The following is a 27,648-nucleotide window of genomic DNA, read 5'->3' on the forward strand; positions in this document are numbered from 1 at the left end:
CACCCACAAGTATGCTTGCATTTGTCATCTTGAGGTCAGCCAACCAAGGGCCAGCAGCTGCCAAAGATCTCTGCAGCTGAGCAGACTCACTGCAGCATCTACTTCCAGCCCAGCAAGAGGGACTTTCAGCCCAAAGGGATTCTCATCTGAACAAAAAGACATTCTCCACTCTGAACATGTCTTCCATGGCTTGCTCTGAGGACACAGGAGCACCTCCAAGACATTTTCTAGATAGAAGTTTGCAGAGATATATAGAATGGTTTAGGATGGAAGAGACTTTAAAGATCATCTAGTTCCAATCCCCCTGCCATGGGCAGGGATGCCTTCCACTAGACCAAGTTGCTCAAGGCCTCTTCTGCAGGCTGAACAACCCCAGCTGCCTCAGTCTGTCCCCACAGCCCTCTGATCATCTTTGTGGCTCTCTGCAGCACCACTGCCCCACCAGAGCACCCTGCCAGGTCTCCCTGTGTGCTGCCCAGCAGATCACCAGCAGGAAACAAGACCAATCCCACGGAAGTGGCTGCTGGGGCACCACCAAGAATGGAGACACAAACCCTACTGATCGTCCATGAAACAGCCTCACAAACCACAACAGCTGAGGCTTATGAGGCTTTGATGGGCTTTCATCTTCAAGCAACCTGCTCAGGACCTCAGTCATGGTACCTTAAGGACAATCTTCCACCAGGAAGCTGCATAAACCTCATCAGCTGCAGCACTGCAGCATAACCAAACTCCCCTTGGGAGGCCCAGTGCGTCCCACAGAGGTTCATACTCCAACTGACTTGGACAGGGCTTTGTCACCCAAGTTGTTTGGACAGAGGCACAGAGGAAAGCTGAGCCAGATGCCTCCAGTGTGGAGATGAGCTGCCACTCTCCTCCATCCCTGCTGGCACAAAGTAGGTATGGGCTGGTCCCCTTGTCATGATGCCTGACCCACCTGTACCCCTCACTGGCGATGCTCTGTTGCCTCTCCAGAACATGTTTGTTTGCAAGTCCCAGAACCATAGCATGGTAGGGGTTCACCAGCTAAAGCAGGGTCACCTAGATTAGGCTGCACAGGAACACATCCAGAGGGTTCTGAAAGTCTCCAGAGGAGACTCCACAACTTCTTTGGGCAGTCTCCTCCAGTGCTCCAGCACCTTCACAGCAAAGAAGCTTTTCCTCGTGGTGAAATCAAACTTCCTATAGTCTGCCTTATGCCCATTGCCCTTGTCTTAGGACAGGCAGCAGCTGAAGCCTTCCCTCCCTCTCTCCTGTCAAATCTAGGCTGCTCCCTGCCATCCTGTCAGTGGGAAGTCCAGAAAAAGTCTGGGGCCTTTGGAGTTTCCCACAAGCTGCTGCCCTGCAGATGACTCATGCCAGGTGAAAACTCACAGCGTCGCTGGAATGCTGTACTCTCAGCTGGACTGCACTGCTCTCTGTGCTCCTCTCAACTGCTGTCTACGCTCACAAATTAACCACCAACTCCTTGCAACGTTTTTGCCTTTCCTCCCCAGAGGATCTGCGGGTGGGCTCTGTGTGTCCCTTTTACTAGGTGTGCCACAGAGCAGTTAAACAAAAGCCAACACCCCAAATAACATCTAAAGCCCAGCAGACTTCTTCCTGCCAGCAAGCAAACCTCTTCCTCCTCTCAGGACGCTGCCAAGGTTTCATTTAGCACCAAGTGCCCTCTGGTTATTGTACATTTATGGGGTGGGGGCTGAAGGAAGGAAGCAAGCAGGGAGAAGGGTAATTAGCTTTGCTTGTAAAATGGTCATCCCAGTTGTAACAGCCACTGGAGCCTATCGGGGGGGGGGGGGGGGGTGAAGTTAATAGATTTCAGGGGGCTGCTGCTTCGAGGGCAGAGGTGTGGGGGGGATGAAAAGAGGATTGAAATAAAAACGGGAGGATAAAATGGGAGAGGGCACAGCAATAAGAAAAAAAGAGAGAAGGCACAAACCAAAAAGAGGGGGGGGGGGGGAGGGAGATAAACCTCTATATCTAAAAAAGAGACATAAATCAGTAAGTGGATCCTCGCCACAAGCCCATATGGAAGTAATCAGGCACAAGGGTGGCAGCTGGGGCCAATAACAGTCACCTGCAGCGGAGGGAGGTGGGGGTTTGGGATGGGTTTCTGATGCTAATTTCCTGGCGGAACAATGCGGGAGCGGGCGCGGAGCGGCAGGCGAGGGCGGCTGCATGGGGCCCCGGCGGAACAATGGCTGCACCTGGCGCTGGCAGCAGCGGCACCCAGCCGGCCCCGGCGCCGGCCACATCTGTTCCCCGCACGGCCCCCCCTGCGCCCCCCAGCACGGCCGCCCCTTCCACACGCTGCAACAGGTCAGAGAATCATAGAATCAACCAGGTTGGAAGAGAGCTCCAAGCTCATCCAGCCCAACCTAGCACCCAGCCCTATCCAATCAACCAGACCATGGCACTAAGTGCCTCATCCAGGCTTTGCTTGAAGACCCCCAGGGACGGTGCCTCCACTACCTCCCTGGGCAGCCCATTCCAATGCCAATCACTCTCTCTGTGAAGAACTTCTTCCTAACATCCAGCCTAGACCTACCCCAGCACAACTTGAGGCTGTGTCCCCTTGTTCTATTGCTGGTTGCCTGGGAGAAGAGGCCACCCCCACCTGGCTACAATGCCCCTTCAGGTAGTTGTAGACAGCAATGAGGTCACTCCTGAGCCTCCTCTGCTCCAGGCTGCACACCCCCAGCTCCCTCAGCCTCTCCTCATAGGGTTTGTGTTCCAGGCCCCTCACCAGCTTTGTTGCCCTTCTCTGGACACTTTCCAGCACCTCAACATCCTTCTTGAATTGAGGAGCCCAGAACTGGACACAGCACTCAAGGTGTGGCCTGAGCAGTGCTGAGTACAGGGGCAGAATAACCTCCCTTGTCCTACTGCCCACACTGCTCCTGATGCAGGCCAGGATGCCATTGGCTCTCATTGGTCAGAGCTGCTGTGGGGCTGCAGTGTGCTGCTGCTGCTCCTCCTCCTCCTCCTCTTCCTCCTGCTCTGGTTTTGGGGGGGGAGCACAGTGAGTGTTATCGAGATTTGTTTGGGTGGTTTTGGTGAGATGCCTTGGAAAAGGGGGGGGGGTGGGTGGTGGTTACTCAGCACCCTGCTGTCAGGTTTGTGGTGCTGGAATGAAAATCACAGAATAGTTTTGGTTGGGGGACACAGTCTCAAGTTGTGCCAGGGTAGGTCTAGGCTGGATATTAGGAAGAAGTTCTTCACAGAGAGAGTGATTGGCATTGGAATGGGCTGCCCAGGGAGGTGGTGGAGGCACAGTCCCTGGGGGTCTTCAAGAAAAGACTGGATGAGGCACTTAGTGCCATGGTCTGGTTGATTGGATAGGGCAGGGTGATAGGTTGGACTGGATGAGCTTGGAGGTCTCTTCCAACCTGGTTGATTCTATGATTCTAAGGCCCAACCATCGACCCATCACCACCATCCGTAGCCATTAAGCCATGTCCCAGAGTGCCATGGCCACACATTTCTGGCCATCCCCTCCAGGGATGGGGACTCCACCACTTCCCTGGTCAGACTGTGCCAATCCCTGACCACTCCTGCACCAAAGAAATGTTTCCTCATCTCCAACCTAAACCACCTCTGGCACAATATTCAGGCCATTTCCTCTCCTTCTATCACCTGCTAGTAGGGAGAAGAGACTAACCCCACCTCACTTCAATCTGCTTTCAGGGAGCTGTAGGGAGCAATGAGGTCTCCTCTCAGCCTCCTCTTCTCCAGACTGAATGACCCCAGTTCCCTCAGCTGCTCCTCACCAGCCCTGTTCTCCAGACCCTTCACCAGGGGTCCACAGTGACCCTTCTGTTTGTAGATTCAATAGGACTGGAAAGTAACCAAGCAGCAAACCTGCACCAGTCCTGGCTCTTACAAATGGTCTTCTGGCCACATGCTCCTTCTATAGCATGAGAGCTGCTGCAGACACCAAAGCTCTGCAGCACTGAGCACACCAAAGAAACCCAATACACGTTATTCTAAAACCTTAAGCTTGGCTTCCAAAAATGCCACTGCCCAGCCCAATAAAAGGCATCATAGTTACACTTTAAAGTGCTCTGAAGCCTCTGAAATCGCTATTGTCCTTCTGGAGGCGAGCTGCCGACACACAAAGCAGCACTCAGGTCAAGGTCTTCCCTCAGAAAACTGCTTGCAGACCCAGGAACTGAACCTGTGCCTCTAGGTGCTCCGCTTCAGCTGCAGGATCACCACTCACCAGCTCTTCCCAGCTCCTGCTCTCTCTCTGTGCAAAGGATTCTCCAGCTGTCCCCTGAGCCGAGACAGTCCCCAGCACAAAACTCAAAGTCGAACAGGATCCCAGAGACCTGCCATGGCGCTGCCCTCGGGGACCATTCTGGAACGTCTGTCAGAGCACATTTCACACCTAGCTTCTAATGAGCAATGAGGTTGCTCTCTTCTCTCAGGTGGCCAGCACCAGAACAAGAGGACACAGCCTCAGGCTGCACCAGGGGAGATTTAGGCTGGAGGTGAGGAGAAAGTTCTTCCCTGAGAGAGTCATTGGACACTGGAATGGGCTGCCCGGGGAGGTGGTGGAGTCGCCGTCCCTGGGGCTGTTCAAGGCAGGACTGGACGTGGCACTTGGTGCCATGGTCTGGCCTTGAGCTCTGTGGTAAAGGGTTGGACTTGATGATCTGTGAGGTCTCTTCCAACCCTGATGATACTGTGATACGGAGTCACTAGATGCTGGGATCGAGGCAAGCTCCCAATCTAGCCCCAAATAAGTATAGCCAAGGCAGCTCTTACTGTGGGAAAAAAAACCCAACAGGCAACAGATCCCCACCAGCTCCTGTTCAGACTGAAGAACCAGCCAGCGTCGTCTTAAATCTGCTACATATGCCCAAGTCCTCAAATGACTTCCTCCTTCAGCTCTCCAGCTATACTATAAACATTGCACACACACGTCAAACAAATCTTGGGGTTTTTGTCCAAACCCTCATAAAAACAGAGCTGGAAAAAACAAGAGGCCACCTGGCTTGCCCATCCCAGCCTCTGACCGTGGGAGAGGGCTGCCTCCCGCACAATCCTGCTGCTGGGGACTCTCTTTATAGGTCAGGCTGGGGATGAAAGAGCTGCTTGCCTTGAAATTCAGCTCCTGAGGTCAAACCATGCTCTTTCCCTCCTCTCCACTGTCCCTCAATGATAACCTCTACAAGCCAAAATCCACTGAGGGAAGCATGACAAAGCCCCGCGAAGCAGCAGGGCATTCATTTGGGGCTCCCAGTCGATCCAATAGGCAAGGCAGCATTCAGAAGCGAGAGCCTGCTCACTCAGGGACACTGGTCCTACAAGACTAAGAGGAATAAAACAGAAGGAAAAGAACACCCCAAGAGGCTGACCCCACAGTTCACACGAGAAAAGCTGCCTTTGCTGTTTGGCTGCAGCAGGTTTAAACAAGCCTCTGCAGAAACCAGCAGATGCGACTTGCAAAAATAGCAGCATCTTGGAAGTAAGCAGGGGCCACGCTCCAGTCCCCGGGCAGAGCAGATCCTGACTTGGCAGCACTGCTTTGGCCTTTTCTCTATTCAACGAAATTTCTACTCTTTTCCCTCAGGGCATTCCCTGGGTAATAGACTTCTCAGATTTAACAATTTCTTCTCCTTGCCTTTAGCAATCCTATTCATTCCTTAGACCCTTCAAACCCTTTGCTTGGCTTGCTGCACTTCCCCGTGGGTAGTGTTTGCTCAGCCTGCTTTTGCTTCGTCCCATTTGCCTCGTTTCTGGCATTGGGGTCTCTTAGTTGTGCATAATCTACAGGTTTCTCTAACCGGTGGATGTGCTGGGGTAGGGAAGGAGCTGCAGGCATTTAGGTGAAGCTTAGGTAGTCTCAAAATATCAGATGAAACACAGTAACAGAGAAATCCTGTTACCCAGTAGATTATTCTGACAAAACAAGTCTTATTTATACCAATTTTGTAGAAATGCCTCCTACAATCACACAACTGTTTCAGTTGCAAAAGACCTCTAAGACCATCAAGTCCAACCATCAACCTAACACCACAACGGCAGCTAAACCATGTCCTGAAGTGCCACTCTCAGATGTTTTTGAGTACACATCCAACTGGACATCAAGTTTCAAGCCACCCCTTTCTCTCAAATACAACCACCTCTCTCTCACCCTAGCACTCAGCTTGTTGGGCACCCCCAATCCTTTCCAAACATAAAGCAACGTGAAAAGGAAAGAGAAATAAAGATGTTTCCTGCAGGGCTTGAGCAAGACACCAGCAAATGAGTTGTTTAATGGCCAAATCCTGCCAGCCTGATGCCGGCAAAACTTCTGCTTGCTCCATCAGAGGCCGACCTGCAAAGAGCCTGCAGCAGCAGCAGCTGCTCCAACACGCTGCCTTTCACAGACTGGGGAGGCTTTCAGGAGCAGGAGCGTGGCTCTGTCTTCGGATCCTATCACACTCTGCACAGCTTTGCTGGAGATTTCTGGGGTTCTGCTCCCCCTTTGTGCTGTTGCACTTTGGACAGTGAGGTCGTGGAGCATTAGGCACCACGCACCCCTCCTGCCTCCTCTCTGGGGACAGAGAAGGACACAGAGGAGCTGTTTGCGTGTCGGGACAAGCAGACTTAAAATAGGTGCATTTCTGAAGCCTAGGTGCATGCTGCCAGAGAAGGAAAACCTTAGGGTGGCACAGGCAGAGGCTAAAGTGGGTGAACACAGAACTGCAGCCCATGTCAAAGAGCCTGGCACTCTCCCGGAGGAAACCCTGTCATTGGGCACGCTCGGAACTAATCCGGGACAAAGCAACAGCGATGTGCCCCCCAGAAAGGGCCCACCCTGCACCAGCCAGCCTCGCAGATAGTCCTCTTTTTACCAGCAAGCAACCCACAGCCACGTTCTAGCAACCTAAACTTTGAGTGCTGATTTTGGTGCATCCCCCGTGGCTGGGCAGCACACAAAAAGGGCTGCAGGTTGCGCTGCGCAGCGCCGAGCGCTGCAAGGGGACCACAAGCCCGGTGATATTTTGCAGAGCATAAACCTGGGGCAGCAGCTTTGTAACAAGCTGCTCCAGAGGGCTGGAGAAGCAATTTCAACTGCTGAGCCTTTCACCCCCCCCCCCCCCCCTCAAAAAGAAAAGGAGGGGGAGCAGTGAAGGTTTGAAATCTACGTGCAGGGTTACAATGGAATAAAAGGAAAGGCAGAAGCCTGACGGTGATAATACACTGGGCAGGGAGGTGTGTTCCTGGGTCGCAACATCGATCCAGGAGATCTAGATGCTGGTAGCATCAGCTGCTGCTGGAGGAGCGCAAAGACAAAAAGGGAGCAGCCTCTGCCACAATGCAGGGAAGCACTGAAAACACGGGGAAAATTAAGGAAATGTGGGAGCCGACAGAAGAAAACCACCTCTGCAGATTTAACCCCCCCGGCTTCAACAGCAGCACGCAGAAATGAGAGCAAGGCTAAGCACAGGGGAAATCGCAGTCTGCTTAAAAAACGCTAACCCCTTCCTGCCTTTCCATTTCCCCAGGACACGATGAATCCAAGCCTCCGGCTCTCAGAGAGGGAGGGGGCAAATAAAAATAAAATCAGAGGAGAAATAATCAACCACTCCATAGCAACATAGAGAGGGCTCCGAGGCAGCTCTCCTCCCAGAGAGTTGGGTGTTTTTTCAGCTGCAGAACGCCTGCCTGCAGCCGGCTCCTCTGGGGAAGTTTTCACCGGCAGAGCCACTGCAGTCGAGCAGAGGGAGGCTGGCTGCTCCCACCCCCTCTCCCTCTACCCCTACTCAAGGTTGAGGCTCTCCCAACGTTGCCAGCAAACCCCACGTCGCTCCTCAAACCTTCTTGGCGGTGCAGCAGCTCCACATCCCCCCAACCCCCCGAGCATCTCCCACCGCCCTCGGAATCGCTGCACCCTGCCCAGCCCCGGGCTGAAAACAGAGGCATGCATGCAGGGCTTACCCTAAGCGGCGAGGTTGCAGGGATCCAGCTGCTGTTGAATACACCTAGTTTGCTTTGAAATATAAATAAAAGCACTCTTCCTCCTCCTGGGCTGGCGATGCTGGAGCGCAGCCGGAGCCCAGCCTGCCTTCTCCTTTCATTAGCTGGACATGTGTCAGGTCCCGCACATCTGCGATTCCTCACTGCCTGGAGCCGCCTGTCCGATTCCAGGGAAACACAGATGGATCCCAGATGGGAAGGTCCTGCCAAACAGACCAGCTCTCCACCTTGCCAGAATACCCAGCTCTGAGGCACACACACACACATACACACACCCTGGGCTCCCTGCCTGCGCCGCGCTGCTGCCAGGCTGCTCGCCAGCTGATGTCACCAAGCACACACCTACCAGCGCCTCGCCGCCCGCCTGACATTAACTTGTTAAACACACAGAATTTGTTTATGGCCGGCAATAAGGGCGAAGGAAAGGGGAGGGGGGGAGGAAGGCTTCTCCAAAATGAGCCTCCCCAAGCGGGCTCTGCCCTCGCAGCCGAGCCTCAGCCCCTGGTTTTGCAATCCAAAGGAGCTGTTGGGCAAAGCAGAGGATTCGTTTTCTGAAGGTTTCCTTCCCCACGCACGTAAATCTTCCCTGTAAAGCCCCAGCCCCGGCGTTTGCGGCGCTGGAAAGCTGGCATGTGTTAGCAATTAGAGGCAACAACAAGATAACAAGATACTGATGTTGCAAGGGTACCAAACCGAGGGCTGGAAAATTCAAAGGAAGAGCAATTAAATGTGGAACATATTCCCGGGGATGGAAGAGGAAGTGTTAAAGGAAAATGTAAACCCCCCCAAATGTTTTATACTGGGGCTGAAACTCCACCGGGGAGGCTGAGAACAGAAATCCACTGGCCACAACTTTCATCTGACCATTTTTGCCTCCCTTCACACCCAGCCGTGGCAGCTCTGCCACCTCCAAAGCTCTTGGCAGCTCTGAATGGCTGCTCCCCGACGCGGTGCGAACAACAGATATTAACTGGAGGCCCCTGACTAATCCTATCAGCCCAGCACCATTCACAACCAGAAATACAGATTTACACATAGCCTTCCCCTCCACCAGACAGGCTTCCCTGCCTGCAGAACTGGCCCAGAGAAGTGGGCCACTACCCCTCCAGTTGCTGCCCAAACCTCCCATCTCCACACCAGCCTCCCCCTAGCCCAGGCGGAGAAGCGATGCTTGCACTTTGCTCACAGACCAAGCACAGGCACATCTTAAGATCTCAGGAGGGATCTTTCACTCTAGTCCACGCTGCTTTGAGCTGAGAGGCTTCAGAGCTCAACAAAATCTTTCCCAAACCTTTGCAGGCAGCACTAGTTCTGCCTCCAGCTACTTTGTTGAGCACCAGAGACCTGCACAGCATGCCAGGACAGCAAACTGCCCAAGCCCAGGGATGCTGGGGGGGTTTTAAAGTCCAAAAATCACACGAGCTGCATCCTCCACAGCTGGTGTGAACGTGGTGGGATATTTACTCACTCACAGGCAGCAAAATGTTTCTTTTTAATGACATTTTCAGTCCTTCAGTAGGCTGCTGCTAACTGCCAAGCCACATCTATAAACCTCCTGAAAGTTAACTGCCCCCAGCATCCCACCTAACCCTTCACCCCAGCCTATTTGCCTCTCACTCCTAATTAGTTTAAGGTACCTCTGTTTCCCTCTGGGAAGGGAAAAGGCTGTAAAGGGAGGGGAAAAAAGGTGCTTTAAAGGAAGTATTAAAAAGCCCTGTATGAGGAAGCATGGCATGCATTCATGAAGACATGGGCTTCTCCACTATCTGCTCCCATGGAGGTCAGACCTCCTCAGCACAGGATGGATTCTGGATGGCTACTGGGGGGATGCACTCAGGCAGGAGACTCAGACCTCTTGTGGGAATCCCTTAAAGCTGCTGCAGCCTCACTGAGCACATTGCTGCAGCCAGAGGGGACACAGCTTCACAGCTCCAAACCTCAAGTAGGAGAAGCAATTTCACATGCTTCAGTTCAAAAGAGGTGATTCACAACCAAGTATCAGCACACCGACACCTGGAGCACCCTACAAACTGATGCTCAGTCAGCAAAGCAGGTTGGGAAGGGGCAGAGGCTGCTGGTAGATCCAGCAGCACCTCCTCTCTGCACCCCAGACCCCACTGGCAGGGCTGCTGGTGAGGCACTAAAGATGCACAGTCAGACACTGGAAGTCAGGTTGCCCAGGAAAGTGGAGTCACCATCCCTGGAGGTGTTCAAAGAACACGTAGACATGGCACTTTGAGACATGGTTTAATGGGCATGGTGGTGTTGGATTGACAATTGGACTTGATGATTTTAGAGGGCTCTGCCAACCTTAATGATTCTATGATTCTAAAACATTTCATTTCAGAAAGTTCAGCTCCCTGGGGCTCCTAAGGCTCTTCTGATGAAGGCTGTACAAAATACTCGAAGCTGTCAATATTTCATGAGCTGAGATGGAAAAATAAGCTCTAAATGACAGAGACAATGAAGGGACACAAAATCCAAACAGCTCCAGGAACACCAGAACAAAATAAGTTATTTTCCCATGGACTTGTGTCTCCCTGACACCTCACACTGTGAGGTCCAAACAGGAACCCTCCCTGGCCAGGAAAATGCCAACAGTGGTGGCTCTCATGGCTCATATGAAGGAAGCTCATGTTGCAGCTTTGCCCCCACTGGAAATGGTACAAGGCTGAGGGATGCTCCCTGCCCACCCCTGTCCAAACATCACCAAAACAGCCTGAAAGCAGGCAGTGAATTCAAAAGCTGACCTGGGCCTGAGCACAAGGAGGAGGATACTGTATAGCCAACAAGATGCTGGAGGTGCAGCCTGGGGTCTTTGGGTCAAAGACACCAGAGAAAGTCCTCTTATGAGGTAGAGGGCACAGCCTGAAGTTTGTCTGAACTAGGTAACCAGCACTAAATGTTCCCTCACCTTCTTTTTTAATTGCATTTTAACTTAAGGACCTCAACAGCTTGTGAACATTTTGCTTCACACAAACAAAAGCTGTCCCCAAATATGACAACTGGGTTTTCACTACCATTTGTCAACCCACTGCCAAAGAAATCTTTTCTCTATATCTACAGCCTAAAGTAGCTCGAAACACCACCAACTCAAGTCACTTCAATAATTCTCAGCAGTTACAATGATCTGACCTCATAAAACCTCATGAAAATGTAGTCTTTTGCCATGGCATCCATAGGCAAACTTCTATCAAACCCCAATATCCTCAGGAATGATCCCCACAAGTGTGGCTGGAGGGACAGGAACATGCCAGATCTCACAGCTCAGCCAAGGAGTAAGGAAGGTGCACATGCAGGTTTTGGGCTCTCAAGGCTTAAAAATTGAAGGTGGGGATACTTGGACACCCTAAGTAGGAGCCACTGCAAGGTGTCCTTAAAAAGGATTCAAACCATCAGCCATCCCCAAGCTTACCACAGGCACAGGCAGCCCTGGGGAGATGCAGAGGAACGTGCTGCTGCCAGCCAGTCTCTCCAGCAGCACCAACACAGCAGCTCCCGGGAGGCAGCATCCCACACACCACGTCCTGCTCCACCATCGCCGCTGCAAAACAGGGCAGGAGCAAGCAAGGGCAACACACAACTAGAAGACACGGGGATATCACAGTATCACAGTATCACCAAGGTTAGAAGAGACCTCATAGATCATCAAGTCCAACCCTTTACCACAGAGCTCAAGGCCAGACCATGGCACCAAGTGCCACGTCCAGTCCTGCCTTGAACTGCCCCAGGGACGGCGACTCCACTACCTCCCCGGGCAGCCCATTCCAGTGTCCAATGACTCTCTCAGGGAAGAACTTTCTCCTCACCTCCAGCCTAAATTTCCCCTGTGCAACCATGAGGCTACTGTGCTCCTCAAAGTGGCACTACACCAGATTTTGTGACCCAGACATCCAGCAGGGCAGCAGAAGGCAGGAGGGCTGCAGGCAGTAGAGGGAAGCTGCTTTCCCCTGCTCGCTATGTTAATCTGCTTTTGCTTTCTTCTCCTGGGAATGTTCCATGGAAAGAACGATGCAAACCAAGTTTGAACACTGGGAGCTATTGATACCTGCTGCTAAGTGTGGTTTCTGAGGAAATCTGAAGAATTTTTCCAGTTTCCACTGGAATTTTTATGCCTATCACAGCCCATGGCCACAGCAAGCACAAGAGACCTGAACTGCTTCTGCTTTCTCTTCTATTCCACCCAGATTTCATGCCATGGCACGGCTTTATTTTTTTTGCCTGCTGTGTTCTTACCTCAGAAAGAAGCTTCCCTCCTATTCAGGGCAGCCCTGGAAAGCCTTTGCCTTCTGAAGCTGACCACTTTCCATCGCACAGAAAACCAAACCCAAACACAGTCAGGCAGCCAAAGCCATTTATCAGGCTAAGTGGAAGCCATAAATTCGTGCTAACTGGAATCTGATGGAAACCAACTGGGATCCTCCTCCTCCTCCTCCAGGCTCAGGTCTGGCAGGAAAAGACCAATGTTTTATTGCCTTCTTTATGCCTGCCTTACAAGTCAGAGGAGCCAAGAAGGGACTGCTCCCTTTGAAGGGACACTGATGGGGTTGCAGGGGAGGCTGGCTGACTCAGTCCAAGCTCAGCAGAGGGGCACACAGCCTCTCCCCCCTCCCCAAACTGGTATTAATCCTCCCTATTCCTAGCTAATTTATCACCTTTAACAAACATCCTCTTTTCAATGCACCCATTATTTAAATTAGCACATGGCAGATTATGTTAACAAGCTTAATGTGTCATGTAAATCTAATCATAGTGCCTCCTTCAGGAGTGAACAGTGAGCAATGCTTTGGTTTTGTGCCATTCCAATACTGCCCAGACAGGTGGGAAAAAAAACCCCGAGGTTAAAAGTTGGCCCTGGGTGAGCTGACACAATTTAGAGCCATGACTAAGACAGCACAAATGAAAAGTGGAAGCAAAAGTGCTGCAAGAAATAAAGCACAACCTAAAAAAGTTACTGTAACTTTACTTCTGGCTACTGATTTAGGGCTGGGGAGGGGGACACTGAAACAAAAACTTCCTTATTCCTGCTTTATGATCATACAGTAAAGGAAAAACCCTAGGAACTGACATCCCATCCAAGAATTCCCCACCAAAGTGATTCCTAAACCCAGCACCCTTGCTCTGATCAGAAATCCAAGCCTCTGTAGCTGTCATGGGTACTTAAACCAAACCCAGAAATCTGGAAAAAATGAGTAATGCTTTTTGGAGAGAGGAAAACTCAGCCTGCAGAGGATTAAGGCTGGTCCAACAGCTTGACAGTATTTTCCAGATCAATACCAGCATTGTTTGATTACAGAGATCTGTTAAAATACATCCATCTCTACCCACCCCCCCCAGCGATCTCAGTGATCTCCTCTTTAACTGCTCAACAGCCAAGGTGGGCATCAGGAGCATTTCTGCTTTGGAGCTGTGCTGATGTAGCTCTCACTGCAGTGGACTTGGCCACCTCCCTGCTACTTCAGGGCTGGGAGAATTGGGGCTCCAGGGACACTTTACAGCAGCCTTCCAATACCTGACGGAAGCTACAGGAAAGCTGGGGAGGGACTTTTGACAAGGACTCACAGTGATAGAATGTGGAGCACTGGCTTTGAGCTGGAAGAGGGAAGATTGAGACCTGGGAAAGAAATTCTTTGCAGTGAGGGTGGTGAGACACTAACAGGTTGCCCAGGGAGGTTGTGGATACCCCCTCCCCAGAGCTGTTCAAGGCCAGGCTGAACTTTGTCTAGTGGAAGATGTCCCTGCCCATGGCAGGGGAGTTGGAACTGAAGATCTTTAAGGTCCCTTCCAAGCCATACCATCCTAGGCTTCAGAAAACTCAGTAATCTGCCTAGACATGACACTTTTGTCTAAGTCCCTATAGAGCCATGCCCTGCAGCATGTGCTTATGTTGCAGACAAGCTCTGGAAGCTGAAACCCTCCCTTTTGCAGCTGAGATGATGCGTTTTGAGAGCTGTGTGCCAGGTCAGACACTGGGCTCCCAGTGCTCCCCACCATGTGCCCTGTGGAAGATCTCTAACCATTAAGAAAGCACATGTTAAAGCTTATCAAAGCAGGGTTTGTCAGCAGAACTTGTGGGTTTGGGCTTGTCCCAGACAGGACAGCATTTCCAATCAAAAATAAGAGCAATCAAATGCATGTGCTGGATCCCAAACTCCTTCCCTACAGCAGAGTCATTAGGTCCCAGCTCGCTTCCTGCACCTCCCTCCACCGGTGGCTTCCCTCCTGCAGGCTGTGGGCTTTTGCCTCATAATGGCTTTTCCTTCTTTAACCTGGGCTCTTTTAACAGAAGCCTTTGTCCCTACCTCATGCCGAGTTTCCCTCCCCTCCAGTGCCTGGGACTGGCACATGGTGTAGGAGATGTGGTCCCTGCCTGGCCCTTTGGAGAAGAGGACACCTCTCTACCTCGTTGCCTAGCCACGTCCTGCTACCCAACAGCCATCAAAAGAAGTTTACTCCCTTGTCCATTTGTTTGCAGAACCAGAGAATCATTTTGGTTAGAAGAGACCTTTCAGATCATTGAGTCCAACCATTAACCCAGCACTGCCAGGTCACCACTAAACCATGTCCCTGTGGGTCACATCTATGCAGCTTTGAAACCCCTCGAGGGACAGGGACTCAACTACTGCCCTGGGCAGGCTGTTCCAACTCCTGACAACCCATATGACAAAGAAATTGCTTCCTCATGTCCAACCTAAACCTCCCCTGGTGCAACTTGAGGCTGTTTCCCCTCATTCCATCACTTCTTGCATGTAAAAGACTGACCCCACCCCACCTGGCTCCAAGCTCCTTTCCGGGAGTCGTGGAGAGCAATGAGGTCTCCCCACAGGCTTTTCTTCTCCAGGCTAAACAATCCCAGCTCCCTCAGCTGCTCCTCAAAAGATTTGTGCTCACTAACCTTGTAACCTTGATTTAAAACCATCCAAAGTTCACATTCAATCCCCAGCCTCTCTTTAAAACGCTTTCAAAAAGCCCAAAACATGAAAACTCTTGAGTTGTTTTGCTCACTTTATGCAGCAAAGCCACAGGATTTTAAGCAGGGCTTTCCAGCAGCATCCCAGTTCGTTGCCTTTGCACAGGTTTAGCACTGAACTAAAGGCTGCTCAGATTGCTGTGCTAGAAGGAATGACTTTAGGCCCGAATGAACATCCAGTTTCAGTAAACACCATGACTAAATTAGCTTTTAAACGTGTTTGTGAGGACTTTTTTTTGGTGAGAATACGCCCTTGTGGCCAAGAGGGCCAAAGGCAGCCTGGGGTGCAGCAGGAAAAGTGCAGCCAGCAGGGCCAGAGAGGTTCTTCTCCCCCTTTGCTCTGCCCTGGGGAGGCCACACCTGCAATACTATGTCAAGTTTGGGGTTCCCCAATTCAAGAGAGACAGAGACCTGCTGGGGAGAGTCCAGTGGAGAGACAGGAAGATGTCTGGGGGACTTGAGCATCTCTCCTGTGGAGAGAGCCTGAGAGCCCTGGGGCTGGTTAGGCTGGAGAAGACTGAGAGATCTGATCAACATCTATAAAGCTCTGTGGAGTGGTGGGCAAGTGACTGGAGCCAATCTCTTTTCAGTGATCAGCAGCAGTAAGACAAGGAAGAACGGATATAGACTTGCATTCAGGACATTTCACTTCAGCATCAGGAGAAACTTCTTTGGTGTGAGGGTGGCAGAGCCCTGGGGCAGGCTGCCCAGAGAGGTTGTGCAGTCTCCTTCTCTGGAGCCTTTCCAACCCCACCTGGATGCATTCCTGTGTGCACTGCACTGGGGGATGCTGCTTTTGGCAGGGAGGTTGGGCTGGATGAGCTCTGGATCCAGCTTCTAACATTCTGTGATTCTGTGAGTGGAGGTTGGGGACATGATTTTTGGTTTTTAAACATTTCTCTCCACGAAGCTCACCCTCTGCAGCTCCCTCTCCACGAAGCAAACCCTCTGCAGCTCCCTCTCCACTCAACCTCTGCAGCTCCCTCTCCAAAGCTCACCCTCTGCAGCTCCCTCTCCATGAAGCTCACCCTCTGCAGCTCCCTCTCCATAAAGCTCACCCTCTGCAGCTCCCTCTCCATAAAGCTCACCCTCTGCAGCTCCCTCTCCATAAAGCTCACCCTCTGCAGCTCCCTCTCCACGAAGCTCACCCTCTGCAGCTCCCTCTCCAAAGCTCACCCTCTCCAGCTCCTTCTCCACGAAGCTCACCCTCTGCAGCTCCCTCTCCAAAGCTCACCCTCTGCAGCTCCCTCTCCACGAAGCTCACCCTCTGCAGCTCCCTCTCCAAAGCTCACCCTCTGCAGCTCCCTCTCCAAAGCTCACCCTCTGCAGCTCCCTCTCCATAAAGCTCACCCTCTGCAGCTCCCTCTCCACGAAGCTCACCCTCTGCAGCTCCCTCTCCAAAGCTCACCCTCTCCAGCTCCTTCTCCACGAAGCTCACCCTCTGCAGCTCCCTCTCCAAAGCTCACCCTCTGCAGCTCCCTCTCCAAAGCTCACCCTCTGCAGCTCCCTCTCCATAAAGCTCACCCTCTGCAGCTCCCTCTCCACGAAGCTCACCCTCTGCAGCTCCCTCTCCAAAGCTCACCCTCTCCAGCTCCTTCTCCACGAAGCTCACCCTCTGCAGCTCCCTCTCCAAAGCTCACCCTCTGCAGCTCCCTCTCCACGAAGCTCACCCTCTGCAGCTCCCTCTCCAAAGCTCACCCTCTGCAGCTCCCTCTCCACGAAGCTCACCCTCTGCAGCTCCCTCTCCAAAGCTCACCCTCTGCAGCTCCCTCTCCAAAGCTCACCCTCTGCAGCTCCCTCTCCACAGCTCACCCTCTGCAGCTCCCTCTCCAAAGCTCACCCTCTGCAGCTCCCTCTCCAAAGCTCACCCTCTGCAGCTCCCTCTCCACAGCTCACCCTCTGCAGCTCCCTCTCCACAGCTCACCCTCTCCGGCTCCCTCTCCACAGCTCACCCTCTCCGGCTCCCTCTCCACTCACCCTCTTGCAGCTCCCTCTCCAACGCTCACCCTCTGCAGCTCCCTCTCCACTCACCCTCTCCACTCACCCCCTGCATCTCCCTCTCCCGCTGCCGCCTGTGCCCTTCACCAAAGGGGAGTTAGGAGAAAAGGAAAGGAACCGAAAAAAAAACCCCAACGACCGCAAAAAAAAAGCCCCAAGCGGAGAGCAGGCAGCAGAGCCTTGCGCCTGGCCAGCATTCCAGCCCCGCTGCCGGCTCCACCGAGTCTGAGGGAGCAGCGCCGCTGGGAGCTATTAGCTCGGGGGGGGCCCCGCAGCCCACCCAGGCGCAGGCCTGCCGGAGGCTCCCCTCGCACCCCGCACGCAGCGCTCCGCGGGCCCAGGGCGGCAAGCCAAGGAGGCACCGGCACCGCCACCGCCGGGGCTCACCCCGAAGGCTGCAGTGCCTGAGAGAGGATTCGGTAATGGGAGACTTATTAAGAGCGCTCAGCCCCCACGCAGACCTTCCTTTGGTGCTGCCTGCTGCTCTGCTTCTCCATGTCCTGCAATTGCTCCTTCCTATGCTGCTCCCTACAGCTCCCTGAAAGGAGGTTGCAGTGAGGTGGAGCTTGGTCTCTTCTCACTAGTACCTGGTGATAGAAGGAGAGGACATGGCAGCAACAGAACAAGGGGACACAGTCTCAAGTTGTGCCAGGTCTAGGCTGGATGTTAGGAGGAAGTTCTTCACAGAGAGAGTGATTGGCATTGGAATGGGCTGCCCAGGGAGGTGGTGGAGGCACCGTCCCTGGAGGTCTTCAAGAAGAGACTGGCTGAGGCACTTGGTGCCATGGTCTGGTTGACTGGATAGGGCTGGGGGATAGGTTGGACTGGATGATCTTGGAGGTCTCTTCTAACCTGCTTGATTCTATGATTCTAAAAGCTGAGCTGAGCTGGAGCTGCTCTGTGTGATGTGTGGAACCAGAGGGAGATGCTGTGTTTGGCTGGGTGATGCTCTGAGCAGACACCTCTGGCTCAGGCTCTGTGTGTCTGTGCTCACAAGTCATTTGAGCATGGTTGTTACTCTGGGACTGGCCTCTGTCTCACAAGCACTTAGTGCTATGGTCTAGATGACTGGATAGGGCTGGGGGATAGGTTGGACTGGATGAGCTTGGAGGTCTCTTCCAACCTGGTTGATTCTATGATTCTATGGCCTGAAACAGTGCCAGGGGAGGGTTAGGTTGGAGATGAGGAAAAATGTCCTTGCTGCAAGAGCGGTCAGGGACTGGTACAGCCTGCCCAGGGAAGTGGTGAGGTCCCCATCCCTGGAGGTGTTCCAGAAACCTGTGGCCATGGCACACCCTGGGATGTGGTTTAATGACCGTGGTGGTGTTGGGTTGATGGATGTACTTGATGACCTTAGAGGGTTCTTCCAAGCAAAACAAGTCTTTGTTTCTATATCCTTTTCTCCTTTCCACTATCGTGGTTCCAATGTCTTTTTGCACCTTATTTCTCCTCTGTTTCTGCCATCTCCACACCTTCTCCAACAGCACAATGAAGCCCCAGCATCCTCAACAGCCTGAAGATCAGTATGGTCATCCTCAACCATTACAAACCCACAGTACCTACACTAAGCTCAACTACCTGCTCAGGTGTGCTTGCTGCTTATTCAGAAACAAAGTGTGGAGCAGCCTCCTTGACCAGGCAGCTATTCCCCATGCTCTGTCACCTCTTCCCCAGCAAGCTGTGGGCACACTTGTCTTGGCATCATGAATCACAGAATCATAGAATCAACCAGGTTGGAAGAGACCCCCAAGATCATCCAGTCCAACCTATCACCCAGCCCTAGCCAGTCAACCACACCATGGCACTAAGTGCCTCATCCAGTCTCTTCTTGAACACCTCCTGGGACGGTGCCTCCACCACCTCCCTGGGCAGCCCATTCCAATGCCAATCACTCTCTCTGCCAACAACTTCCTCCTAACATCCAGCCTAGACCTGCCCTGGCACAACTTGAGACTGTGTCCCCTTGTTCTATTGCTGGGTGCCTGGGAGAAGAGGCCACCCCCCACCTGGCTACAATGCCCCTTCAGGTAGTTGTAGACAGCAATGAGCTCACCCCTGAGCCTCCTCTTCTCCAGGCTGCACACCTCCAGCTCCCTCAGCCTCTCCTCAGAGAGTTTGTGTTCCAGGCCCCTCCCCAGCTTTGTTGCCCTTCTCTGGACACCTTCCAGCACCTCAACATCTCTCTTGAATTGAGGAGCCCAGAACTGGACATAGCACTCAAGGTGGGGCCTGAGCAGTGCCAAGTACAGGGGAAGAATAACCTCCCTTGTCCTACTGGCCACACTGCTCCTGATGCAGGCCAGGATGCCATTGGCTCTCTTGGCCACCTGGGCACACTGCTGGCTCATCTTCAGCCTACTCTCTATCAGTACCCCCAGGTCCCTTTCCTCCTGTCTGCTTTCCAGCCACTCAGTCCTCAGCCTGTAGTGCTGCTTGGGGTTGTTGTGGCCAAAGTGCAGCACCTTGCACTTGGCCTTGTTAAATCTCATCCCATTGGCCTCTGCCCACCCATCCAGCCTGGCCAGGTCCCTCTGCAGGGCTCTCCTACCTTCCAACAGATCAACCCCTGCTCCTAGCTTGGTGTGGTGAAGCACACAGCTTGCCAGCTGCAGTGGTGTTAAAAGGCAAGAGAGCAAGCAGCTGCTGCTGGGAACGCCAAACCCCTGAGTCAGGCTTCCAGCCCCGTGTAGGATGAGGCTCATGAGATGCCACTGCATGAAACACAAACACCATGCTTAACACTTCACCAACAACTAACATGGGTCCTGTGCCCCGTACCAGATCTCCTCTTGGAGGTAGAAATAACAGCAAGATGAAGAAGTGACACGGCTGGTGGCAGGCAAAGGTTTCTAACAGCTGCCTGAATTTGGCCAGCTTGTTATCCAGAAGTGCCTGTTGTGGATGGAGGAGCTCACCAAACCTGAAGATTAGTTCTGTCATGGGAGAGGCAGGGAGAATTAGAGGACAAAACAAGCAATGAAGCATCATTTAAGAGCCACTAGAGCTTCGAGATTCTGCACCTGGCTTCTGTTAGGATTGCATCTGAATTTGGGTGCCTAAAGAAAAGAGTAACAAAGGGAAAGGCTAATTTCCAAAGGTGCAGAGCTCCCTCTTGCTCCTCTGTGCTTTTGCTACCTCTGGGGTGCTGGATGCAGCTCAAGGAGGACCAGGCACAGTGAAGGAGGACCTGAAATGTGATTACCTTCATCTTCTGTTGGAAGCAGAGGCTATTTGGAGATTTACAGTTCGGTGTCAACAGGAAGTTCATGTTTACAAGCTTCCCAGAGAAAAAAACCCAACAGCATTCCTGTCCTATGTGCTAGATCAGAGGGGACACTCTCATGTGGGAGTGTTCAGATTGGTATGCTAGACAGGAATGGGCTTTAGCCATGTAAAACATCCAGACACAAAGATAAAGCTATGAAAAGGGGGAAAAAAAAAATAAAGAGGGCCAGAAGGAAAACAGTAATTCAGCAATTTGGTGGAAAACACACAGCAAGACAGCACAGCCATGTCTGGAAAAATACTTCTGCAGCATCTGGGATTCACACTTCAAAGAAAGAGAAGAATGTGAAGAGGATAAAAACTCTATTCAGGCACTAACATGAATTTTTCTCCCTGGTCCAAATCCTTTGTCATTCCCATTACGCTGTTCCTCCAAGGGTCAGCAGCCAAGCTCAGCCCATGGTCACACTGGGGTGGCTCCTTCCCTCCCAGTGAGCACACACGTGGGACCGTAGCTGTGGCTGGTGGTGCTGCTGGATCCACCAGGACCCATCCCCTCCAGCAAGCTCAACTCCAGATCAAGACCCTCTCCACTGCAGTGGCCAGAGAGGTCTGAGTGCTAGTAAAGCTTCAGCCCACAGCCAGAAATCAGAGGCAGCAGCTGCTCGCTTCAACCCCGGTGCAGGGCTGCGCCAGCTGCAGAACAGCTCTCTGGCACCAGTGCCAACCTCAGAGCCCTCCCAAAAGGGAAGCACAGAAAGCTGAGCTGCACCAAGGCGCTCCAGCACCTTGCACATCTCTGCAGATGAGATTGGTGCAGCAGCTGCAACGCTGCAGATTCACACACAGATTTCACAGCAGCTTCCCCGTGCAGAAAAGCTGCACTGCCCAACAGTAAAACTTCAAACGCTAAACCTCCAGCTGAGGACACTGTTTATTGTCTTCAGGAAGCAGGATGCCTGGATAAAACCAGCTCCAGCTTGTGAAACCTGGATGTAAGATCTGTTCCTTCCATATGGTTATATTAAAAGAAAACCCAAACAAAAATATCCCAACCTTCCTTTAAAAAAGGCCACAGGACAAGGAGACACCAGGACAGCCAAAGGTCCAGCAGCCAACCCTCTACCAGGATGCCAAAGAACCACATTCACACCAGTAAATATTTATTTAGCCCATGTCGTAGAGCTTAATAAATACAATCACAAAGCTTCAGGGTGGTTTCCCATCTCCTGAGCACATACTGCTCCCAGGGAAAGTCTCTGTCCTGACAAATGGACTTTTTCCAAGAGGGGAATGATTCAATCAGAAAATTCCTGTGAAATAAACTCATTCCACAATAAAAGAGAGAGAGAGAGAGGGGGGGGGGGGGAGATCAAGTCTCAGACAAAGACAGCTGGCTTCTCCCTCAAGGGAGAGATGAAGAAAACCAGGGTGACAAAACACACAACTCACTCCCCCCCAAAAAACAACCCAACAACGAATCTCTCATGGTTTAACCTGCAGAAGCTTGAGAGCAACCCAGCTAAGGATGAAGTCCACAGCTGCTGGAGGCATCAGCTTCCTCCAACACCACCATGTCTCAATGCTTTCAGCTGCTGCCAGCACAGATTTAGGGTGACCACCCTCAACCAGAGGTGCACACCTATCACTCACCAGGCTTTTGAGCTTCTCCTGTTATCAACCCAGCAGCACTCACAACAAAATTCCACACAGAATCAGAGAGATGGAAAGGAGGGAGTCACGGACACATTGCTGTGTGACTTGCCCTGGTTGACCCTGCTTTGGCAGGGGGTTGGACTCAATCTCTGGAGGTCCCTTCCAATCCCTACCTTTCTGTGATTCTATGTGAAGTTTCCAAAGCTTATTTTCCACCTTAAGCCCTTAGAGGCAAATAGACCATTACTGAGGAGCTGCCTGCACTGGAACTGAGTATTTTACACACAGGTGACACTATGCAAGAGGACAACAGCCGCCAGATCCCTTACCTCTTTGTAAGAGAAAGAGGGACCTGCTCCTGCTCTGTGCTCCTCCTGGCAAGCTCCCTGTGGCAACAGACGGAACAGAGTGAGCTTTATGTACACCCAACACCTCCTGCCCCTGCCTGCTTCCACAGACTTGGTAAGCAAGGTGCTGGAAAACACCTGAGATGGCAGGAAGAGGAGATACTCCAACAGGTTGAGAAGTGCAGTTAGTGAGAGCATCACATCAAGTAAGTCAGAGGTGTTCCACCCCATACAAAGGACAGACAGCTTCAGACAGCTGCCAGAAGCAAGGAGTCAAAGGTCCATGTGCTGAAGCCAATTAACATACACACGAGACAAAGAGGAAGAGGCCAAAAATTACCTTCAGTCTAAACCTCTGCAATATTGAACCTGAAACTTCAACAGCTGTCAAAGCCTTCATTTTCTACATCACCAGTTAATAAAAAAGATCAGATCTCAGGGAAAAGAAGAAAGAAAGAAAGTTCTTAATTGAAACCATGATTTAAATCATAAAAACCTGGAGCAGGAGATGAAAAACAGGCATCCAGCAGCAAAGCTTCTCCAGAGGGGGCTTGGGTTTGCTGGCACAAGCGCTTAAAAGGCAGCATTCTGGGAAGAGCTCCTTGAGCTGTGGTGCTAGTGAGAACAAGAAGAGATCAGCCAGCCTCAGCATGCACTTCCTTCCTCTTCATCACATCACCCTGCCCAGAGCTGCCCCTGAGCTGAGGCCGTGTTTACCTGAGGCAATTCTGCTCCGGAGTGTGCTTTGCCCAGGTGAAACAGGACCTTGTGAGGCTGCTCTTAACTCTTCCCAGCTGTGTTTTGCTGTCGGTGGGGACTATCTGCACCTGGCTCTGCAGATGGAGCAGCTGCAGTGAAAGGCCAACACCTGGCCTGCCACAGTCATGCCCTGCTTGCAGGAGGAGATCAGAGTTACAGCAGCTCCTGCCCTACTTATGGCCCGGTAGGTATTTGGGTTATAAATCACAGAGTGGTGGGGGTTGGAAGGGACCTTTGAAGATCATCCAGTCCAACCCCCCTGCTAGAGTGGGATCACCTAAAGAAAATCACCCAGGAACACATCCAGGTGGGTTTGGAATGCCTTCAGAGAAGTAGACTCCACACCCTCTCTGGGCAACCTGCTCCAGGGCTCTGCAACCCTCAAAGTGAAATTCTTCCCTATGTTTATGTAGAACCTCCTGGGTTGCAGCAACACAACCAGAGCTGCTGGTGACGCTTGTCTCTGGTGAGGTAGAGTTGCCCAGTTCTGGCCTCTCTGGTTCAAGGACAGAGACTTGCTGGAGAGGGTACAGCAAGAGGCTACACAAAGATGCTGAGGGAATCAGAACATCTCTGTGACGAGGAAAGACTGTGAGAATTGGGGCTTTTTAGTCTGGAAAAGAGCAGCCTGAGGGGGAATCCCATCAAAGCTGATCAATACTTCAAGGGTGGGTGTCAGGAGGATGGGACCAGGCCCAGTGACAGGAAAAATGGTAATGGGAACAAATTTGAACATGAGAAGTTCCATCTAAACTTGAGGAGGAACTTCTTGCATTTAGCCCTGCAGCAGGCTGCCCAGAGGGGTGGTGGAATCTCCATCTCTGAAGACATTCCAAAGCTGCCTGGATGTGTTCCTGTGTGACCTTCTTTAGGTGGTCCTGCTTTGGCAGGGGGAGGTCAGACTCAATGATTTCCAAAGGTCCCTTTCAACCATTCTGTGATTCCATGACTTTTACAGCAGCCATTCCAAACAAAACCTCTCCACAGCCTGCACTAGTCCAAGAGTTCATTCTTCTCAGAGACCTTTTACACCCCAAGCAGCAGTGTAATACATCTCCTCTGATTAGCAGAGCTGCTCCAGGATCTCTTGTCACCACTTTCCTGCAAGGCTTTGTTCAGTGATGAGACCATTTCTATCAGGGACACAGGAACATGCAGCTACAGCTGCAGAGACAGACAGTGCACTTCAAAAACCCAACCCACTTCCCAAAGGGCTCCAAACATCTGGACTTTACAGCACCAAGAGGATCAACTCTCTGGTTGCTGAGCAGTGATTTTTAGGTGACTCAATCCTAATTCAGAGCCATAAGGGGACTGAAAAAAAAAATAATCCACAAGAGTTAATAAAACCTTTGGAAGAAAGGTGATCATTTGAGGGCAAAAATTAGATCCTGCAAAGCCAGATTGATAGGAATTTGTTCAAGAAAGCCTTGAGGTCGGTTTGGATTGGCTGTAGAAGATCTTTGCATGCATTCAAAGGTCCTCCTGGCTGCTTGTTTGAGCATATAGGAGAGCTGCCAGTTCACCCCAAGGTCCACACCAGCAACAGTGGCTGCTCACCACCAGCAGTCTCAGAGGTAAGAAGTGCTGCAGGTGCAGCCCACTCCAATCCTTCCATGTGTTCACGGCTCCAGTCCAATCAAACAGGCATTTGCTAAAGCTCCTCTTGGGCCCTGTTTTCTGAGCACCTGCATCCCTGTGTCTCCTGGGTTCTCAACCTCCCCCCTGGACTCAGCCATTTCACAGCACAGCTCTGCAGGCAGGAGAAGATCACTGTGAAATGGAGCGTGGCTGTCCTCTTGACCCATGCAGAACAGCTAATCCCTGAGGGGTAATCCTGCTTTAATGGGGAAACAAAAGGAGCTTTGATAAAGCATCTACATTTCATAAAGCCCTACTAAAGCATTCCTTTATGGGACTGGATGAGGGACCTCTACCATGAGCCATGGATGTGCCTGTCTCAAGCTGTGTAATGGAACAGGAAGCAGGAGAGCAGATCCCCTGTGCTTGTTTGCAAGACACCATCAAATCTTTAACAAGAGCTACAGGCTAGGGCCAGAGTGGCTGAGAGCAGCCAGGAGGAAAGGGACCTGGAGGTACTGATAGAGAGTAGGCTGAAGAGGAGGCAGCAGTGTGCCCAGGTGGCCAAGAGAGCCAATGGCATCCTGGCCTGCATCAGGAGCAGTGTGGCCAGCAGGAGAAGGGAGGTTCTTCTGCCCCTGTACTCAGCACTGCTCAGGCCATACCTTGGGTGCTGTGTCCAGTTCTGGGCTCCTCAATTCAAGAGAGATGTTGAGGTGCTGGAAGGTGTCCAGAGAAGGGAAATGAAGCTGGTGAGGGGCCTGGAGCACAGCCCTGTCAGGAGAGGCTGAGGGAGCTGGGGTTGTTTAGCCTGCAGAAGAGGAGGCTCAGGGCAGAGCTCATTGCTGTCTACAACTACCTGAAGGGACATTGTAGCCAGGTGGGGGTTGGCCTCTTCTCCTAGGCACCTAGCAACAAGGGGACACAGCCTCAAGTTGTGCCAGGGCAGGTCTAGGCTGGATGTTAGGAGGAAGCTCCTGGCAGGGAGAGTGATTGGCATTGGAATGGGCTGCCCAGGGAGGTGGTGGAGGCACTGTCCCTGGAGGTGTTCAAGAAAAGACTGGATGAGGCACTCGGTGCCATGGTCTGGTTGACTGGATAGGGCTGGGTGCTAGGTTGGACTGGATGAGCTTGGAGGTCTCTTCCAACCTGGTTGATTCTATGATTCTATGAAGGCTGGAGGCAAATTTCCCAGGGCTACCCAAAGTGCCTCATGCTCTGCCTGCTGGAAGAGCAGGAAGACACAATCTCCACCTCACCCAACTCCAGATCATATCTCCTGCATGCCAAAAAGGGGAGTCACCATGACACAGCTGACCTGGCCCCAAGGAAGTGCACCAAAACCACCACTTGACTAACAAACAGCCAAACCCTGGCTGCATTTGAGGTGGTGACCTCAAAGCTGAACTTTCAAGGCCCTGAAAAACTGAGAATCAATGCTAGGATCTGAATTAAAAAGCTATTTAAAACCCTAGAATGGTTTGGGTTGGAAGGGACCTATTAAGGTGTTCTAGTCCAACCTCTCTGCAGTCAACATCTGCAACTAGATCAGGTTGCTCAGAGCCCCAGAACCTGACCTGGAATGGTTCCAGGAACAGGGCATCTATCACCTCTCTGGGCTATCTGGGCCAGAGTCTCACCACCCTCAGCATAAATGTTTCTTCCTTCTCTCTACTCTGAATCTCCCTCTTTTAGTTTCAAACCTTGTTTCAAACCCTTGTCCTGTCACAACAGGCCTTGATCAAAAATCTGTCTCCAGCTTTCTTCTCAGCCTCTTTAAGCACTGAAAGGCCACCAGAAGGTCTTCCTGGAGCCTTCTCTTCTCCTGACTGAACAACCTCAACTCTCCCAGTCTGGCCTCACAGCAGAGCACTTCCAGCCCTCCCAGCATTGCTGTGGCCTCCTCTGGCCCTGCTCCAACAGGTTCCTGTCTGTGCTGAGGACTCCAGAGCTGGCCCCAGCATTGCAGGTGGGGTCTCAGCAGAGTGCAACAGAAGGGCAGAATCCCCTCCCTGCCCCTGCTGCCCACACTGCTGGGTGTCAGGCCAGGACACAGCTGGCTCTACGCTGCAAGCACACAGTGCCAGCTCATCTCCAGCTTTTCATTCCCCAGCAGGGCTGCCCATCAGCCTAGACTGACACTGGAGGTTGCCCCAACCCAAGTGCAGGACCTTGCACTTGACCATGTTGAATCTCATGAGGTTCTCCCAGGCCCACTTTTCGAGTTTGTCCAGGTGTCTCTGAATGGATCCCACCCCTCAGTGTGCCAACTGCACCACTCAGCTTGGGGCCATCTGCAAACTTGTTGAGGGTTCACTTGGTTCCACTATGTCACTGGTGAAGACATTAAACAGCACTGATCCTAGCCAGGACCCCTGAGAGACACCACTTGTCACCAACTCCATCTGGACACCGAGCCCTTGACCACTACTCTCTGAACCCAACCCCTCAACCAACTCATCACCCAATGCAGAGCCAAGCCAATCCAAAATCACTCCAGCAGGATGCTTTGGGGACCTCTCCTAAAAACCTAGATGTAAAAACCCATTGCAGAGAAATCCTCAGACACTTGTCTGCTGCCCTCACAAGACCTTGCTGTGGCAGCAGAGAAGAACCCAATGAATTGCCATTTCAACACTTGCTTTCACCCACAAGTATAAACACCCCACTGCTGAGAAAAACCAGGGCTGCTCTGACCTGACACAAGCAGCCGTGGCAGGGGATCAGCCCTGTGCTCTAGCAGTGGCTGGAATTACCAGAGCTCTGCCAACAGCTTTGTGAGATGGAAACTCACACTCCAGCTGCCAGAACCTGTTTGTCGAGGTATAAACTATTTGGATGCCCCAAATATTTTGCTCCTGTGTTATAAAACAGGTGTGAGGAGGAGCATCTCCAGGCACGGAGCTGCTGCTTGGGGCAGAGCAGCCATTTGGACAGTGCTGGTGGTGACGGATCACAGAAACATGCAGGCTGGAAAAGACCCTTGGGATCACCAAGTCCAACAGATAACCTTACCCTACAAGGTTCACCCCTAAACCACATCTCCACATCCAAACGACTTTTAAACACATCCAGGCTTGGTGACTCAACCACCTCCCTGCACAGCACATTCCAATGCCTGGCATCTAAGGTCCTGGCAGA

General features: G+C 52.0%; 1 protein-coding gene across 2 annotated transcripts in view; it reads right to left on the reverse strand.

Annotated features, from left to right (window-relative positions):
- The window catches only part of CBFA2T2 (CBFA2/RUNX1 partner transcriptional co-repressor 2), a 90,404-nt gene that overhangs the window by 48,133 nt on the left and 14,623 nt on the right, over nucleotides 1-27,648 (reverse strand). The window contains exons 2-4 of one of the 2 annotated variants that reach the window (XM_064167959.1): nucleotides 22,885-23,056; nucleotides 22,664-22,782; nucleotides 22,150-22,206 (exon numbers count right to left, since the gene is read on the reverse strand). In XM_064167959.1, the coding sequence (XP_064024029.1) occupies nucleotides 22,150-22,206; nucleotides 22,664-22,782; nucleotides 22,885-23,056 (348 nt within the window). Of the gene's footprint in view, nucleotides 1-7,932; nucleotides 8,259-22,149; nucleotides 22,207-22,663; nucleotides 22,783-22,884; nucleotides 23,057-27,648 lie in introns of those variants that run through there. The other variant, XM_064167960.1, reaches the window with a different exon arrangement.

The sequence above is a fragment of the Pogoniulus pusillus genome, chromosome 29 (assembly GCF_015220805.1).
Source record: "Pogoniulus pusillus isolate bPogPus1 chromosome 29, bPogPus1.pri, whole genome shotgun sequence".
NCBI lineage: Eukaryota > Metazoa > Chordata > Aves > Piciformes > Lybiidae > Pogoniulus > Pogoniulus pusillus.